Source organism: Hemicordylus capensis, chromosome 4 (assembly GCF_027244095.1).
Source record: "Hemicordylus capensis ecotype Gifberg chromosome 4, rHemCap1.1.pri, whole genome shotgun sequence".
Classification (NCBI taxonomy): Eukaryota; Metazoa; Chordata; class Lepidosauria; order Squamata; family Cordylidae; genus Hemicordylus; species Hemicordylus capensis.
In genome coordinates, this window is record NC_069660.1 from 159,078,806 (window position 1) to 159,097,045 (window position 18,240).

An 18,240-nucleotide genomic window follows, 5' to 3' on the forward strand; every position below is an offset into this window, starting at 1 on the left:
TACTTTTTAATTACTGAAGAGTTGCTGACCCACAGACCTTCCTTTAATATAATTAGTGCTTTCCTCCCTCCCTTCCCAAACCTCTTTTGCTGCCTCTGCTCATTCCCTTGCCTCCTCTCATACCTGTCTCTGCATTTCTTGCTGTCTGAGGAAACATTTAATTAGGCATCTTTTTGAATTAAGCATGTTGGCCAGTGTGGCTGCTTAAAAGCAATTTGGGCTATCATTGCCCAGGAAATTGGATGAGGGTAATCAGCCATTATGTAGTACATGATTGCTTTCCTTGGCTCAGAAAAATGGTTTGTAAAGTCCAAGAGGTAAGCATAATTCTGGAAGAACTGTAGGAAAAGACATGACATATAACGAAGGAGGTTAGGAAGTTGAATGAGGGTGATAATATCTCAAGAAGCGGAATATGGACAAGGTTATGTGTGTATTCAATGTACGTGTAGTGCACACATACACAAAATGTGCTTTTAGCAACAGAATTATGGTTTCTGATAATTTTGGCATCTTACATGAACTGCATGTGACTCACCTTGAGAAACCCATGAACTGTACATCAGATTACACAATGGTATAGGTTCATCTTGCAACAAGTCATGTGCACTAGATTGCCATTCACATAAAACATTTGCAAGTGTGTCCAAATGCAGCAACCAAACGCAACACCAATGCAGCACACAGGAAGGATATTCATATCTAATATGAATTAGATTGGCTTCAAGATGTTGGCTTCTGAGCGAGGATCAGTTTATGTTGAGGGGTATGAGGAGATACATTAAAGTCCTCACACAGCAGACTCTGGAATGCTCTCCCAGTGGCTATTTGCTTCTTGGTCTCCATCACAGCTTTTAGAAAAAGTGTAAAATCTTGGCTTTTTGCCCAGGCATTTATTTGATTCTCTGCTGCTGCTCTTTATAGTTTTTATTGCTTTTATACTTTTGTTTTAAATTTTTTAATCTGATTTGTTTAATAATTTTTCCCCACTTAATATTTTAATTGTGTCTTTTTTACCATCTTGTGTTAAAAATTTTTTGCTGTACCTCCCAAACCTTGGGATTGCTTTAATGAAAGGCGGTATATAAAATTAACAATCAATCAATCAATCAATCAATAGATAAGTTTAGCCCAAGAGAGTATCTGGAGAAGGTAGGTTGAGTTAAAAACAAAAATAAAGATTTATGAAGAAACAAAAACATCACGTACTGAGAGAGAGTCATTGAACAACTCATAAACACACACTAGCTTTCAACAACAACTGAACAGTTCTGACTCTTAACTGACCAAGACCTATTAACATAACTCCTCATGGCTCTGGTGGCCAGAAGAGGTTACTGCAGTGCTAGGAAGAGGTTACTGCAGCACAGATAAGTCCTCGTCTGTGCGTGTGTGTTATTTGCCAGGGCTAGCATTTACCAGGGCTAGCAAACTCCCATGTTTTTGTTTGTCCCTGCCTGGAGGGGGTGCAGTCAGCTAGGGCTGGGGAAGGCCCCACTTTCCTTTGACATTCCTTTGTCCCACATCTTGTTTCTCAGTTTGAAGCCTACTCTCTACATAAGAGGTGTAGGCCCGAGAGGATAGCGAACAGGGATAGCAAACAGGACACATAGGAGTTTTGCAGGAATTTAGTGGGAAGTGTGTGTGGGAGCCTGGAACAAGCCCCTGTGATCACAAGGAGCCCAGTAGAGAAGAGAAGGTAAGTACAAATCCCTTCCTCATATAATTACTGATCTCTGGCTCATATTCTTGAGAAAGGCTGTTTGGACAGTTAAATAGCTGACCATTGCAGCTGATACTTATCCTTCAAATAAACTATCTCTAAATACTGTAAGCAGCTGATAAAACCAGTATGAAGGTAAAGGGCAGCAGGGGAGGGGGCACTTCCCAGTGTATTGCATGGAGTGTTGCATGTATCACTATTTGCTCCATGGGCAGAAGTCATGGGTGTGTGCTCGGTGCAAGGAGCTCCTGGCTCTCAGGGAACAAGTTCGTTCCCTCGAGACCAAGGTGGCGGATCTAGAGAAGCTCGGAGAGACAGAGAGGCATGTGGACGAGACCTTCAGGGGCATGATAGAGGCATCCCACTCCAGGGCTGATAGCTCCTTTGCTATCAGGGAGAATGAAGGGCTTGGGCAAGGAGATCAGTCTGAGGAAGAGGGAATGCTCCTTTAGAAGGGACCACTTCCATGGAGGATGAACCCATATCCTCTCATGCAGGGGATACTCCTCCGGGGAGTGGGGGCCTCCTTGTAGTGGGTGATTCGATCATTAGAGGTATAGTGACTTGCCTGCCTGGTGTGAAGGTTGCGGACATCACACAGCTTCTAGATAGGCTCTTAGGCAGTGCTGGGGAGGAAACAGCTGTCGTGGTGCATGTCAGCACCGACAATGTGGGGAAATGTGGGTCGGGAGGTCCTGGAAGCCAAATTTAGGCTGATAGGTAGCGTATTGAAGTCTAGGGCCCCCAAGGTAGCATTCTCAGAAATGCTACCTGTTCACGTGCAGGTACAGTGAGAAAGGCAGAGCTGAGGGGTTTCAATGTGTGGATGAGAAGTTGGTGCTTGGAGGAGGGGTTTAGATTTGTTAGGCACTGGGATAAATTTTGGGGCATGCAAGGCCTGTACAAAAGGGATGGGCTGCACTTGAACCAAGATGGAACCAGACTATTGGTGCTTAAAATCAAAAAGGTTGCAGAACAGCTTTTAAAATGACACCTGGGGAATAGCCATTGGGAGTAGGGATGTGCAAAAAATTTCGGGCACAGATCGATCTGTGCCCGAAATGAGCAATTTCGGGTGATTCGGGGCTGAACCGAATCACCCTCGATGTCCCCCGATATTTTTCGGGGCCGAGCCGAATCACCCAAATTTCGGGGCCGGAAAATTTGGGTGATTCAGCTCATGACCGATTTTGGGGGATTTTTGAAGTTTTAGTGACTTTGGGGCAGTTTGGGGGCATAGAATGGGATCTGGGCAAAAAGAGTGGGGTGGGGTGGTAGTGCCTAATGGGTGGAGGCTACCACCCCAATTTCAGGGGGATTAGGCAGAGGGCTGATTTTTTGGGAATTTTTGAAGTTTTGGTGTCTTTGGGGCAGATTGGGGGCAGAAAGTGGATCTGCCCCAAAAGAGTGGGGTGGACTGGTAGATAGTGTCTAATGGGTGGAGGCTACCACCCGTCCCCAATTTCAGAGTGATTGGGCAGAGGGCTGGACTTTGGTGAATTTCTGAGGTTTTTCTTCATAAGGTGCAGTGTGCTAGATTGATAGTCATAGTAAATGAGAGTGTGAAAAAGTGAAAGTGGGGTCATGAGAGTTCTTTAATTGAAAAAAATCTCATCTGCTATCATTGAATGAGAATTCACACCTCAGAAAATAAGGGAAAACATCCCTTCAGAAAAACTTCTGAGGTGTGAATTCTCATTCAATGATAGCAATGAGATTTTTTTCAATTAAAGAACTCTCATGACCCCACTTTCACTTTTTCACACTCTCATTTACTATGAATATCAATCTAGCACACTGCACCTTATGAAGAAAAAACCTCAGAAATTCACCAAAATCCAGCCCTCTGCCCAATCACTCTGAAATTGGGGACGGGTGGTAGCCTCCACCCATTAGACACTATCTACCAGTCCACCCCACTCTTTTGGGGCAGATCCACTTTCTGCCCCCAATCTGCCCCAAAGACACCAAAACTTCAAAAATTCCCAAAAAATCAGCCCTCTGCCCAATCCCCCTGAAATTGGGGTGGTAGCCTCCACCCATTAGGCACTACCACCCCACCCCACCCCACCCTTTTGGGGCAGATACACTTTCTGCCCCCAAACTGCCCCAAAGACACAAAAACTTCAGAAATTCCCCAAAAATCAGCCCTTTGTCCAATCCCCCTTAAATTGGGGTGGTAGCCTCCACCCATTAGGCACTACCATCCTACTCCACTATTCTGCCCCAGGCCCCACTTTCTGCCCCAATCTGCCCCAAAGACATGAAAACTTCAGAAATTTCCCAAATATCAGCCCTTTGCCCTATCCCCCTGAAATCGGGGTGGTAGCCTGCACCCATTAGGCACTACCACCCCACCCCACTCTTTTTGCCCAGATCCCATGCTATGCCCCCGAACTGCCCCAAAGTCACTAAAACATCAAAAATTCCCCCAAAATCAGTCCTTTGCCCAATCCCCCTGAAATTGGGGTGGTAGCTTCCACCCATTGGGCACTACCACCCCACCCCAAATTTTGCCCCTGGGCCCTTTCCCCCCGAATCGATTCAGATTCAGATTAAATCCGAATCCGAACCGAATCAAGGGTGATTCGGGTGGCCCATATTCGGGCACAAAACAGAACAGGGGTGATTCGGTTCGGGTTCCGAACCAAATCACCAAAAATCTGAATTGCACACCCCTAATTGGGAGCTGGGCAGTATCTGGTTCAGCAGATGCCATTCTTTAAAGTGCGAGGGTGCAAAGGACCCAGATAAAACAGAAGAGGACAGAGCAGAACCACATAAAGAGCAGACAGAAGGCTGTGCCAGCTGATCAGAGTCAAAAGAAAGATAGCAGACACTAGGTGAGAGATTTAGCATATAGGTGCCTATATGCCAGTGCAAGAAACCTCCGAGCCAAGATGGGTGAGCTGGAGTGCTTGGTTGCTAACACAGAAATACATATAGTGGGTATAATAGCAAAATAGTGGAGCAGTGCGAACCAGTGAGACACTGTTATCCATGGATATAAGCTCTATAGAAAAGACAGGGAGGGGCGCCTTGGAGGTGGAGTAGCACTGTATGTTAAAGAAGGGATAGAATCTAACAAAGTGGAAAACCTAGGTGGACTGGAGTCCTCCACAGAAACCCTGTGGGTGACAATACAAGGCCTGAAAGGAAATGTGCTACTGGGGATGTTCTATCGCCCTCTGGATCAAAATGCTGACAGTGAAAGGGAGTTGCAGGAGGAAATCAGGGAGGCCTCAAGGAGTGGCAGAGTTGTAATAATGGGTGACTTCAATTAGATGGGGTAAATTCACAGTCAGGTAATGACAGAGAGATCAGATTTCAAGATACACTGAATGACTGTGCCCTAGAACAGTTGGTCTTGAAACCAACCAGAGAGAAGGCGATCTTGGACTTAATCCTGAGTGGCATCCAGGACCTGGTGCATGATGTCAGTGTCATCAACCCTTTAGGGAACAGTGACCATAGTGCGATCAAATTCAGCATACATGTGGGGAGAGAATAACGAAGGAAGTCTAACATGGACATTTTAAATTTCAGAAGAGGAAACTTCTCCAAAATGAGGAGTATGGTGAAAAGAAAGCTGAAAGGGGAAATCAGGAGAGTCACTTCACTCCAGAATGCATGGAGTTTACTCAAAACCACAATACTAGAAGCCCAGTTAGACTGTATACCCAAAAGGAGGAAAGGTACCACTAAGTCCAGGAGGATGCCAGCATGGCTAACAGGTACCACCAAGGAAGCCATAAAAGGGAAGAAGACTTCCTTTCGAAATTGGAAGGCCTGTCCAAATGAAGAGAACAGAAAGGAACACAAACTCGGGCAAAAGAAATGCAAGGTGACAATAAGGGAGGCGAAAAAAGAGTTTGAGGAACATTTAGCTAAAAGCATCAAGGGGAATAACAAAAACTTCTTTAAATACATCAGAAGCAGGAACCCTGCCAGGGAGGCAGTTGGACCATTAGACAATGAGGGAGTGAAAGGGATTATTAAGGAGGATATGGAGGTTGCAGAGAAGCTCAATGAGTTATTTGTGTCCGTCTTCACAACAGAAGTAAATCACCAGGGCCGGATGGTATCCATCCAAGAGTCCTCAAAGAACTCAAATGTGAAATTGCCAACCTCCTTGCTAAAATATATAACTTATCCCTACAATTGGGCTCTATACCAGAGGACTGGAGAGTAGCAAGTGTAACACCAATTTTCAAAAAGGGATCCAGGGGCGATCCAGGAAATTACAAGCCGGTTAGCTTAACCTCTGTTCCAGGCAAATTGATGGAAAGCATCCTCAAGGATGCCAACAGGCCCTGCTGGGGTAGAACCAGCATGGATTCTGCAAAGGTCAATCTTGCCTCACAAACCTTTTGGAGTTCTTTGAGAGTGACAACAAGTGTGTGGTTCAGGGTGCTCCAGTTGACATAGTATACCTGGACTTCTAAAAAGCTTTTGACAAACTTGCTGATCAAAGACTCCTGAGGAAAGTTAGCAGTAATGGGATAAGGGGACAAGTACATGTGTGGATTGCTAACGGGTTGAAAGACAGGAAACAGAGGGTAGGTATAAATGGAGAGTTTTCACAATGGAGGTAAGTAAGAAGTGGGGTCCCCCAGGGATCTGTACTGGGACCGGTGCTTTTTAATTTATTCACAAATGATCTGGAAGCAGGGGTAAGCAGTGAGGTGGCCAAATTTGCAGATCATACCAAACTCTTTCGGGTAGTGAAATCCAAAACAGATTGTGAGGAGCTCCAAAAGGATCTCTCCAAACTGGGGGAGTGGGCGACAAAATGGCAAATGTGGTTCAATGTTGGCAAGTGTAAAGTGATGCACATCGGGACAAAAAAACCCAACTTCAAGTATACGCTGATGAGATCTGAGCTGTTGGTGACTTTCCGAGAGAGGGATATTGGGGTTGTGGTGCTAGTTGAAAGTGTCGACTCAATGTGCGACAGCTGTGAAAAAGGCCAATTCCATGCTAGGGATCATTAGGAAGGGGATTGAAAATAAAACTGCTAATATTATAATGCCCTTATACAAAACTATGGTGCAGCCACACTTGGAGTACTGCGTAAAATTCTGGTCACCACATCTAAAAAAAGGATACTGTAGAACTGGAAAAGGTGCAGAAGAGGGCAACCAAGATGATCAGGGGCCTAGAGCACCTTTCTTTTGAGGCAAGGCTACAACACCTGGGGCTATTTAGTTTAGAAAAAAGACGACTGCGGGGAGACATGATAGAGGTCTATAAAGCCATGCATGGTGTGGAGAAAATGGACAGAGATAAATTCTTCTCCCTCTCCCATAACACTAGAACCAGGGGTCATTCCATGAAATTGATTGCCAGGAAATCTAGGACCAACAAACAGAAGTACTTTTTCACACAACACATAATCAACTTGTGGAATTCTCTGCCACAAGATGTGGTTACAGCCAACAACCTGGATGGCTTTAAGAGGGGTTTGGATAACTTCATGGAGGAGAGGTCTATCAACAGCTACTAATCAGAGGGCTAAAGGCCACTTCCAGCCTCAAAGGCAGGATGTCTCTGGGTACCAGTTGCAGGGGGGTAAGAGCAGGAGGGAGGGCATGCTTCCAGCGGCATCTGGTGGGCCACTGTGCGAAACAGGATGCTGGACTAGATGGACCTTGTACCAGATCCAGCATGGCTGTTCTTATGTTCTAGGAGCAATGCTTTAGAATTCGCACTTCTAGCAGATTACATTCAGCAGATTCAAGTGTAGGGGATTCTGGCTACTTATATTCTTTATGCAGGGAGTGTTGTTCTTTTTTTAGTGGGGAACAAGTTAAGCATGCAATCCATCTCTTGCAGCCTAAAGTGGTATAGTCCAGGAAAAGCTTTACCATATGATTTTGTTGAATGTAGAATAATATCTTCATGTTTGGCCTCCACGTCACAGAGCCAAACTATCAGCATACATGGGTTGGAAATGATTTTGTGTCTGATAACTGAAGAAAAGGGGTAGAGAATTTTCCCTGAGGTTGCACAATTTATAGGCTGCTGGTCTTCTAGATGGGTGATCTCTTAAGCAGAGAGGGTGTGTGACAAGGGATGAGTAAATGATTCCAGCCAAATTCATTATCTCTCCTTTCTGGCACAGGGATGGTGAACTTCAGTGAGGTGTCTGGCTATCCTTTGCTACAACACTGGAAGGTACGCTCTGTCATGTACCACGTCCGGCTCAACCAGCAGACTGTCTCCCAGTGTAAGTTAAGCCCGGGTGGGGTGGGGTGGGGTGGGGTGGACTTGGGTTTGCCATGTCATTTGAGGTGTAAGACCCGGCGCTTGAAGAGCAGCCTGGGAGCTCAAGAGGGGTGCCTGTCAGGGAAGAGAGCAGAGCCTGGCAGCTTTTCTAATTTCCAGTGCAGAATCATTACCATCTTTCCCGTGTGTTCCCAGCATATTTTATTCCTTTTATAGTGACTGCCTCTCCATCACTTCTGCACAGAGAACGATACTGAGAGGGGATGGATTTGCTGGGAAAGAGGGTAACAGCTAAGCACCCATGCTTCAAGTCATTTGCTTATGTGCCATCTGAAGGATCAAAAGAACTAGCTCATCTAGGGAGAAGAGGTTGGGAGAGGGGCACTGTGGAAAGTAGCTTGCTCTGCTGCTTTGATCTTCTTACACGGAAATGTAACTCTTCCCTCCTCCAGGAGGCGGAGGAGGTGACCATAACACTCTAGGTCAGACCTTAAGACCTGTCAACCCTAGGTGAGCTAGTTCTTTTGGTTCTTCAGCTCACCCATGAGTAGGGATGGACCAAGAATTTTAAGCAGGAGTGCTCAACTGTGCGAGCAGCCCTGCTTTAATTGTTGCAAGCAGAACTGAGGTGAGCATAGCCCACTCAGCTAGTCACCCTGCCCTGATTCTGCTCTTATCCTTGTAGGGGTGTGCACAAATCCGGTTTGTTCAGTTCCGTTCGAGTGTGAACCAGACTCAAACTGAACTGGGCATGTTCAGTTTTGTCCCCCAAACAGATCCCTCTGGCTTGGCTTGAATTCAAGCCAGATTTGGTGGTTCTACAGTAAGTAAATACATTAATTAAAACTCATCATCTCTAGGGGGTGCTGCAGCAGCCATGCAGCGGTGTCTCTGGTGGTTCCCCTCCCTCTGCCAGCCTCCTCACAGTCTCCCCCAAGCCATTTTGACCCACATTTGTGCCATTCCAGCCCTTTCTGACGTGGTGGCTGCCATTTTGGATGCCGCCACACATGCACCCTGGCCATTTGTGTGGCTTGATCACCCGCATGTGTGGGCGCAAGTGTGGCGGACTCCAAAATGGTCACCACCACATCAGAAAGGGCCAGAATGGCCTGTAAATGGGCCAAAATGGCCTGGGGGAGGCCAGCGGGGGGAGGGGGAACTATCAGAGACATGGCTGTGGCAGCAAACACACGCCCCTGGAGGTGGTGAGTTAATTAAAACAAACAAACCCTGTAGAAGCCCTGAACTGGCCCGGGTGGGGGGTAGGGGGTTTGGCTCGAGCCAACCTGGGCCCAGTCCAGCTCAAGGGCTAACCGGTGCAAGGTTGAGTTGGTTTGTACATCCCTACCTCCTTGAGTCCGCTGCCAGCTGACAAAAAAAATCTTAGGGAAAGGGGACAAGGTAGCAGCGAGTGGAAAGTTCCAATGAAGAGTGGAAGGCCTCAGCTGTTCCCAGGCAAAATGTAATTTCCTGCTAGGAAAATATAGCAACAAAAAGCCTGCTCCCCAGTGGAGACCCTTGAGTCTGCGGGGTCCCTCACAAGAATGGACCTTTGCCCCCTAGACATAGTTTAGTGGCATCCATTCTCAAAATGTATCCTGTCTCAAAAGCCCCCATGCAAAGCAGTGGAGATGCTGATGATACCATTATTTTACATAGGGGCTCTCCAACAGGCTGCATGCTGAAAAACTAGTGCTGGGGGAAAGTCCCTCACAAGTGCCGCCGACTGTCCTAGGCGTAAATCAGACCTGCATGGCCAGGATCATTTCCAGACAGCAGGCTTTACCATGAGTTTACTGCAAGGCTTTACTGAGACTTCGAAGTCACCCCACAAAAATCCACAAAAAGTGGATTTTTTTACCCTGGATATATATCAGGCTACACTCTTAACCAAGCATCCCCAAACTGCGGCCCTCCAGATGTTGCTGAACTACAATTTCCATCACCCCCAGCTACAATGTATTGTGGCTGGGAGTATGGGAATTGTAGTTCAGCAACATCTGGAGGGCCGCAGTTTGGGGATGCCTGCTCTTAAGACTCAATGAAAACCCCAAATTGTGTGTGAAGTGCTTCCCGATAGCTCGCAGGGACTTTAGGGTAAATCTGGCCCAGAGGCGTAACTAGGGAAAATGGCACCCGGGGCAAGCACTGAAATTGCGCACACACACACCCCCGGTCGCCCCCTTAGCTAAGCAGGGTCCACCCTGGTTTGCATTTGAATGGGAGACTAGAAGTGTGAGCACTGGAAGATATTCCCCTCAGGAGATGGAGCCACTCTGGGAAGAGCATCTAGGTCCCAAGTTCCCTCCATGGCAGCATCTCCAAGATAGGGCTGCAAGAGACTCCTGCCTGCAACCTTGGAGAAGCCGCTGCCAGACTGGGTAGACAATACTGAGCTAGATAGGCCAATGGTCTGACTCAGTATATGGCAGCTTCCTATGTTCCTAAATACTACTGCAGCACACACACAAGACACCTGTCCCATCCTGACACTCAGCCAACTTCCATAATCAAGATCCTACACACACACACACACACACACACACACACACACACACACACACACACACCACAACTGTCTACTCCTAGATTTACAAGGAATACAAGCCACACCTAATGGCACAGCAGGGAAGTAACTTGCCTAGGGAGCAAAAGGTTGCGGGTTCGAATGGAAACACCTATATCGGGCAGCAGTTGTATATGAAGATGCTGAAAGGCAACATTTCATACTACATGGAAGGAGGCAATGGTAAACCGCTCCTGTATTCTACCAAAGAAAACCACAGGGTTCTATGGGTGCCAGGTGTCAAAACCAGCTACTCATGAGCTTGGACATAATCTCATGTAGACAGTTTAGTAGCAAAGACAATTATGTGAACCAAGTCTTGCTACCTAACCCCCAATCTTGTCAGCTATGAGGGCATTTGCCACAATGATGTAAAAACAGTACTCTGCACAGCCTTGGAAACACTCTGCTCTCAGTCAGTTCTAGGGCAAGGAGGATCAAACCAAGACAAAGAGAAAATAATTCCTACAGCCAAATCCTTGGCATACTTACTTGGAAGTAAGGCTCAACCTCATTATGTCCAACCTTCCCACAATGAAATTGTATCCAAGGCAGCTAACTCAGCTCACTGAATTCAGCAGCAATTACTTTAGATTAAAAGGACATAGAATAAAACCTGCTAGTTAATGATACAGAGAATATATAAGATTTAATTACTGAACATTGTGCATATTTTACCTTATACTTGCCACATTCATAGAAAGGAAGTCCTACCAGAGGAGTTTGAGGCAAATCCGGATTAGCATACTTGAACAAGACTGAAAAGAAAGCAAACCACCACTCCCAAAACTACACCAGGAAGAGGAGCGAAGAAGAAGCAACCCTCGGAAACGCGTGCCTCCTAAAAGCAGCATCAAGACAAGAACCAATCGGAGGAGGGCGAGTGTTGCATAGGGAAAAGAGAAGAACTACATTTCCCAGAAAGGCTCTGTCTCAGCAACAAGCCCGATTGCAATTGCAACATTGCGGTTACTGTACATTGCAACCATTCCAGTGCCTTTCCCCACGACGATGCCTGTGGGAAGATGTCATTAGTGGGCACCCTTACATGGATCTCACCCCCTCCTCCACATCTCTGTAAATTAAGTCGTAGCCCAATAGAATAATTAATCATTTGTTACATTATAAAGAGCATTCCAACTGCTATCCTCTCTGGGGCACTTTGGGCTACTGCACAGAAAATTGCCAGAAAACAACCACCATGGCATGATTAAAACAAAAACAAAATGTTACAAACCCAACACTTTAAACACGGACTTGAATAAAGGGGAAAGAGCAGCAGCAAAGAAGCATCTTGAACCAAACACCTATCATGAGATGCCTTTTTAACCAACAGTTGAATAGCAAGAGCTTCTCCCAGCAAGATAATTTTCTTCTAACACCCCCACACCATTTCCCACCCCCACAGAACAAAAAAGCACCCCTGTCAGATATATGTCCTTGGATTATTCATACTTGCCATGCCATATTTACAGACATTTAAACACATAGAAAGAAGAGGCTGTTTGTTCCAACTCACGCAGATTTTTCCCCAGTGACTATTTTGCAGATATATCATCACCGTTACAAACGCTGCATTCCACCACCCCATAAATTATTATTACTTATTGGATAAACAAAAACAGTGGCAGCACCCCCACCCAAGAGAAATAACTTTCTTTCTTGGAATTGCCAGTATTACAGACAGATCTAGCCTGATCCCGTTTTCCCCCTTCCTAGTTCAAGGAGGAAACAGGTGTTCGAGTGAAGGGGAGAGGATTTCCAAGTTTCCTATTACATATACACACACAAAGATACAGGACATCGGGTTATGCAGAAATCTCCAAGGGAGGGGGGAGTCCAGGTCAGAGAAGTTTGAAAAAGGAGGAAGTTTGAAAAATTCCCAGCCAGGAAAAGGCACCCCCCCACACACATACATGCTGCCCCCCACCCTCGCCCAAAGAAGATGATGAGGATCAGCTGAGCGCCGGGGAGTGGAGAATATGCAGGCGAGATGCACGCAGTTGTGTTAGATCCATAGCTGTGAGCACCGAGTGCAGGCAGGAGAGAGAAGGTTTGAAGGGGGTTCGGAGTCGGGCGAATCGGAGCCTGGACGAGAGAACTGGAGCTGACTCTCTCTCCTTCTCTCGATGTAGCGGGCTATTTTTTGTCTCCTTTTTGTTTTGTGTGGTTTTTTTTAAGGGTGAGAGTAGAAGGGGTAGAGAGAGGAGAGCCAGCAAAACAAGCTCACTTCCTCAGAGATGAGCCAGGTAGCACCATCGAATAAGGGAGAGAGGGGTGGAGGACGCAATGGGAGAAGTTTGCTAGGGAAGCTGAGAGGAGAGGTTCGTGTGGCAGGAAGGAAGGAAGTGGCAGAACGGGCGGGGATTGATATAAGAATAAGATTAATTAAGGCAAGACACGACACAGAGAAGAGAAGTTCACACACCTTGTTGACCGAGTGCACGCTTAATTAATAATGATGACGCCCGACTCGAGGTCTGTTTCCACCCTCCGAATCCTTTCTATAACTCTTGTTGTTGTTATCCATGCGCTGTCCTCCTGCAGCCCCAGCCCTAGCAACGCTCTCCCCCGCGCCACGTGCAGAAGGCAAGGCGAGCCTAGCCGAGCTGGGAGGAGTCTGTGAGCATGAAACTAGGCGCCCGGCGCTGCCAAGCCAGGCCAGGCCAGCAAAGCAATGGGGGGGGGGCGGCGCTGCACGGAAGGGACCGCTCATGGGGGAGGGGCCGAGGGGGAGCCGACGCGCTCCCTTGACTGCTCTGCTGAGCCAGAGAAATGTTTATTTAAAAAAAAATTTTTTTTATTAAAAATTTTTGGGATCAGTGGGGGTCATGGCGGCGCCCCCCCCACGTGACCTGCAAAGATGGCGCCGGGGGCATGTGCCCCCCCTGCCCCCCCATCGTTACGCCTATGATCTGGCCAATACGTGAATGCACCCCTCTCCATTCTGGAGGAGATGCAAACTGAAAGCATTGTGTGAAAAAACTCCTGGGGAAGTTTTTCCCATTCTGCTTAGTACTTTCTGTCATTTGCAAGACAGGATGGTGGGCACTTTTATCTGGGGATTTTGGGAGTGTCTTTATGAAACTTGTAAAATCTCTCAAGGATTTTGTGAGATTGTTGCAAGCTGAACAGAAGTTTATTTATGCAACTCATGCAATGAGTATTTCAATCCTCAGAGCTATCTTGCTCTTGTTTCTTTGACAACTTTGTCTTAATTTCCCATAACAATGGGATGTGATACCATCCTCATTGACCTTGTGCTTGTAGCCCAACTTAGCAAAGCACATTGAGCTGCTGAATACTGCTGTCTTTGGGGAGGGAAAAACTGGAGATTCAACAATAACAGCAAGCAGCCTGTGTGGGTTTTATTGCACAAAAAGCACCGAGAACTTGGAATTTCAGTTGCAGGATGCTTAAAGATCCACAGCTATTATTTCCCTGCTGGCATTTTCTAGTGGATGATGAGGGGCTAGAATTAGAAGGTTGCCTTGGCAGTAGAACTGTCTACTAATTACACTGGCCACCATTAGTACTAGGCTTTATAGCCTGTGATCTTCTTGATGGAGGCTGTGATGCGTTTGATGTAAATTTTCATGGGAACTGAATGGGTCTTGTGCTGCTAAGAATCCTTTATGAATGGCATGAAGAAATTTTTCTCCCTCATTTAATATTAGAATTAAGGGTCATCCAATGAAGTAGTTTCATGATACATAAAATGAAGTACTCCACAAAATCAAATAAAATTATGGAATCCACTATGATTCGCTACAAACTTAGATCACTTTTTGAAAAGAATTGGGCACATTTATGTATTTATCAAATGCTACTTGCCTTGATAGCTAAATGGAGCCTCCATGTGCATAGGTAGTGTACCTGAATACCAGGCAACAGGCACGGGTTACTGCCTTTGTGCCCTGCTTGAGATCTTCCAGTAATGGTTCTTATGTATAAAATGGGGAGGGTTATATACATAATTCTCTCTTTTATACCTTATGTATATAAGGAAGGATTCCTCCTGCATCCCCTGTCTTTTTTTCTAAATCGTTACTTACTGTGCTTCTGTCCTCTGCAGCTTTTGGCAATGCTCTCCATTCCCTGGATGGAGCCACTTCCCGAGGAGATTTTGTGGCTCTGCTGGATCATTTTGGCAACCACTACATCCAGGAAGCTATCTATGGCTTTGAGGAGTCCTGCTCCATCTGGTATCCCAACAAGCAGGTCCAAAGGCAGCTCTGGCTGGAATATGAAGATATCAGCAAAGGTAGGGTGATCACAGCTGCTGGTCTCTTAAAAAAAAGAAATGGAGAAAGGCAGAGATACTCTTGGTTTGGAGTTGTAAGAGGATAGTGTTGAAAATCTGCTGCCAAGAACAGGCCTGGCCCAAGCCCCATTGCTTAGGTTGTTGATGTGGCTGTTGCTTCCCTTGAAAAAAGAGGGTAGCCCAGTGAGGAATAAGTTGGTGCATTCTTCAAGGGCATTTTCCAAAGGTTGCCTTCGAGAACTTGTGTTACAAACTCTCTGTGCCCCATTTGCCCTACAGAGAGATTTTGCATGAAAAAGCTGAGATGCTTTAATGGAAATAGGCAGCCATATACCTCAGACAATCATAAGACCGTTGCCAAGTTTTCCTGGTTAAGAGCATGGATGGGCAATTTGTTCAGTACCAAGGACAACAACGATGATTATTTATATACTGCTTTTCAGCAAAAGTCCCAGAGCAGTTTACAGAGAGAAATAAAAATAGATAAAGATAAAGATGGAATTTGTCCCTAAAAGGCTCCCAATCTAAAAAGAAACATAAGATAGACACCAGCAACAGCCACTGGAGGGATGCTGTGCTGGGGCTGGATAGGGACAAAACTGAAAATGTATTGTGGATTTCATAGCCAGAGCTATTTGGGAAAATGTGGTTGCGGGTGGCTGATGTCATTGGCTTACCAATGGCAAATTGCAGTTGGAGGGGCATGTATATTATTGTCTGTAAATGTGGAAAAGCTTGAGGCCCTGTGCAGACATACAGTTAACTGAGATTGGGACCAGTTGTAGGATTGTCTGCACCTGCCCTCTCCAACTTTCCTTCATTTCACAAATTCTCTCCCCCCATCCCCTCTAGCTAGGCATTCCAGATTATTGCCATCAGCCTCCATTGTTGCCCCCAGACTGTGAAATGCCCTCTCTGGGGATGTCTGCACTCAGCCCTCCATTACTGCCTTCTGGAGTCAGAAGAAGGAATCCTTTTCACCCAAGCTTTTGGCCCTTATTGGCCTGTGCTCTATACTCTTGCTGCTGCTTAGCTGGTTTTGTTGTTATTTTAATGATTACTAGCTGAACTGGTGCACAGCATCTGCGCCGCTAGTCTCTCCTCGCTGCTCCCCCCTCCCTTCCACCCCAGTCTGCTCCCCATCATTTTTGCCCGCTGGCCGCTTCCTCTGCTAGGGGCCACCTCCTCCTCCTCACCCGCTGCCCGCCTCCTCCGCTGCTCTCCCCCTCCCAGCCCCCATGCCCACCACAACAGCCCCAGTTGCTTTGCCAGCCTCCACCCGGCCATTTTCGGGAGCCCGCTGCCACCACCCGCCCAACCGGGCTCCTCTCGGTGGCTCGGCTCAGCCTCCCGCTGCCTCCTCTCCTCGCACCACCCTTGCTAGCAGCCCCCAGCTGCCTGGGCGGCACCCCCTCGTCTTCATCCCCTGCCCCGGGGCTCCTCCAACCCCCAACAACCAACATTTCTCTCAGTTCCAAACTCTCGCAGCGTGTCGCGAGCGTTCCGCCACCAAATCCTGGGCACGCATGCTGGCTAAGAGAATTAAATATGTAGATTTTCTTGTTGGCCTGCATTCTGTGCATGTGTGTGCGTGCACCGCCTTGGAATATTCTTTTTATGAAAGGCAGTATATACGTAAATAAATGTGGGTTAAGGAGCCTAGGGATGTTTCTAATCTCATTGTGTCAATCCTGATTTAAAACCAGACTGGTGAGTGTGCCACTTAAGTGCTGGCATGGAATTGTGCCTTTAGAGATTTAGCTCCAAACCAAGTTCAAATCTTGCTTCTGATGTCAGCTTACTAGTTGGCCTTAGATGACACTGAGGTCATTCATAGAATCAAAAACTGTGTTCTGCCCGTGTTTGGGAACTCTGTGTGCTACCAATTTTCGGTTGTGTGGAAGCAAGGTAGGAGGAAAACCTGTGTGCTCCCAAACCTGAGTAGAACATAGTTTTTGATTCTGTGAAAGACCTCATTCTTTCTCAGTCTCAGCCCCTCATCAACAATACAGGGAAATGATGCTGGCCTGTCTTGCAAAGTTATTGTAAGGATTATAACACTGTACATAAAATGCTTTATACTCTCTAACAGGTTAGATTTGATTTAAATCAAATTGATTTAAATAGTGATTTATTTTGTGATTTAAATCGCTTCACAGAAGGACTGTCTTTTAATGATTTAAATCACAATTTAAATTATTAGTCAGGAAAATTCTATTTAATCATCATTTTCTAGTAAAAATACATTCTTGTTGTCTAATATAAACAATATATATTGAGGGATAGATGTAGGTTCCATTTTTAGAAGGTAAGTACACAATATAATAGGGGGTACACATCTCATCATGGCGTTTCATTCGGGCAACCAGGCCTTGCATTTCTTTGTTGCACTTTATGTATTTCACACACATGCACACACATGTCTTCTCCACAGGTATAGGAACTTCATTAAAATATTCCCAAATCGGGTCTCTTTTGTGGCCTGCTGCATAAAAGATGTTCCCCTTCTATAATGGAGGATACACTCAGAAAAAGTTACCTTGGGACTGCATAAATATGTACTGTTCACTTTTGGTTTCACTTTCTATTATCTTCCCTTATCTCTTGCATTTATATCTAGACTCTTCCTCCTTGCTCAGGTCAATTCCACCCCACCCCCAAATCCATTATTCATTCATTGGCCTTCTTTAGCCCACTCCAGACTTTATGCTGTACAAGGGTACAAATGTCTGTGCACATGTCCCTTCAAATGCATGGTACAGATAGGAAATGTATTTCTGTACCTGGGTTCAGCATAACATGTGAATGACTGTACCTCTGTACATACCTGTAACCTGTGTACACATGTTGTACACAGTGTTGAACATAACATGTGAATGGGCCTAATGTCTTTGCACTTTTGTGGGGGGGCAAGGGCTTAATTGTGTGTGTGTTGCATTTACACCACCTGCAGAATAGGATTGGTCAGATTTGTTACCTGTCATCCCCATATACAGCTGTTAACTTGTTCATAGAATATAATTAGAAGTTATGATGATGAAGATATCATTCATGATGATATCTTTGACCTAAGTCCTTGTTTAATTAATTGATTTTTAAAAATTTGAAATTCAACTGAAATTTTAAAAAAATCTGATTTAAGTTTAAAAAATGATTTTTATTTTTATTTTAAATATCAATTTTTATCAACCCTGCTCTCTAAAGCAGAGATTCCCAACTTTGTGTCCTCAGATGTTGTTGGACTATAGCTCCCATCATCCCCAGCCACAGTGGCCTTTGACTTGGGAATATCTGTGCTAAAGCACTGTATCAATGTTGAAAAGTGTTCCATATTTTTTAAAAAATAATAATAAATGGTAAGCATTATTACTAATGAAATACTGAGAGCAGGATTTGTGCTTTAGAAAGGAGGGACTGGGGTACATGTGCACTATCCTACAGCTTGTTCCCAACCCC

At 45.7% G+C, this 18,240-nt stretch overlaps 1 protein-coding gene across 5 annotated transcripts in view; it reads left to right on the plus strand.

The window, feature by feature from the left end:
• ASTN1 (astrotactin 1) overlaps positions 1 to 18,240 on the plus strand; it is a 335,633-nt gene that overhangs the window by 248,291 nt on the left and 69,102 nt on the right. For all 5 annotated transcript variants that reach the window (XM_053243588.1, XM_053243584.1, XM_053243587.1 and 2 more), the window contains exons 15-16: positions 7,848 to 7,952; positions 14,596 to 14,784. In XM_053243588.1, coding sequence (XP_053099563.1) covers positions 7,848 to 7,952; positions 14,596 to 14,784 — 294 coding nt within the window. The remainder of the gene's footprint in view (positions 1 to 7,847; positions 7,953 to 14,595; positions 14,785 to 18,240) is intronic.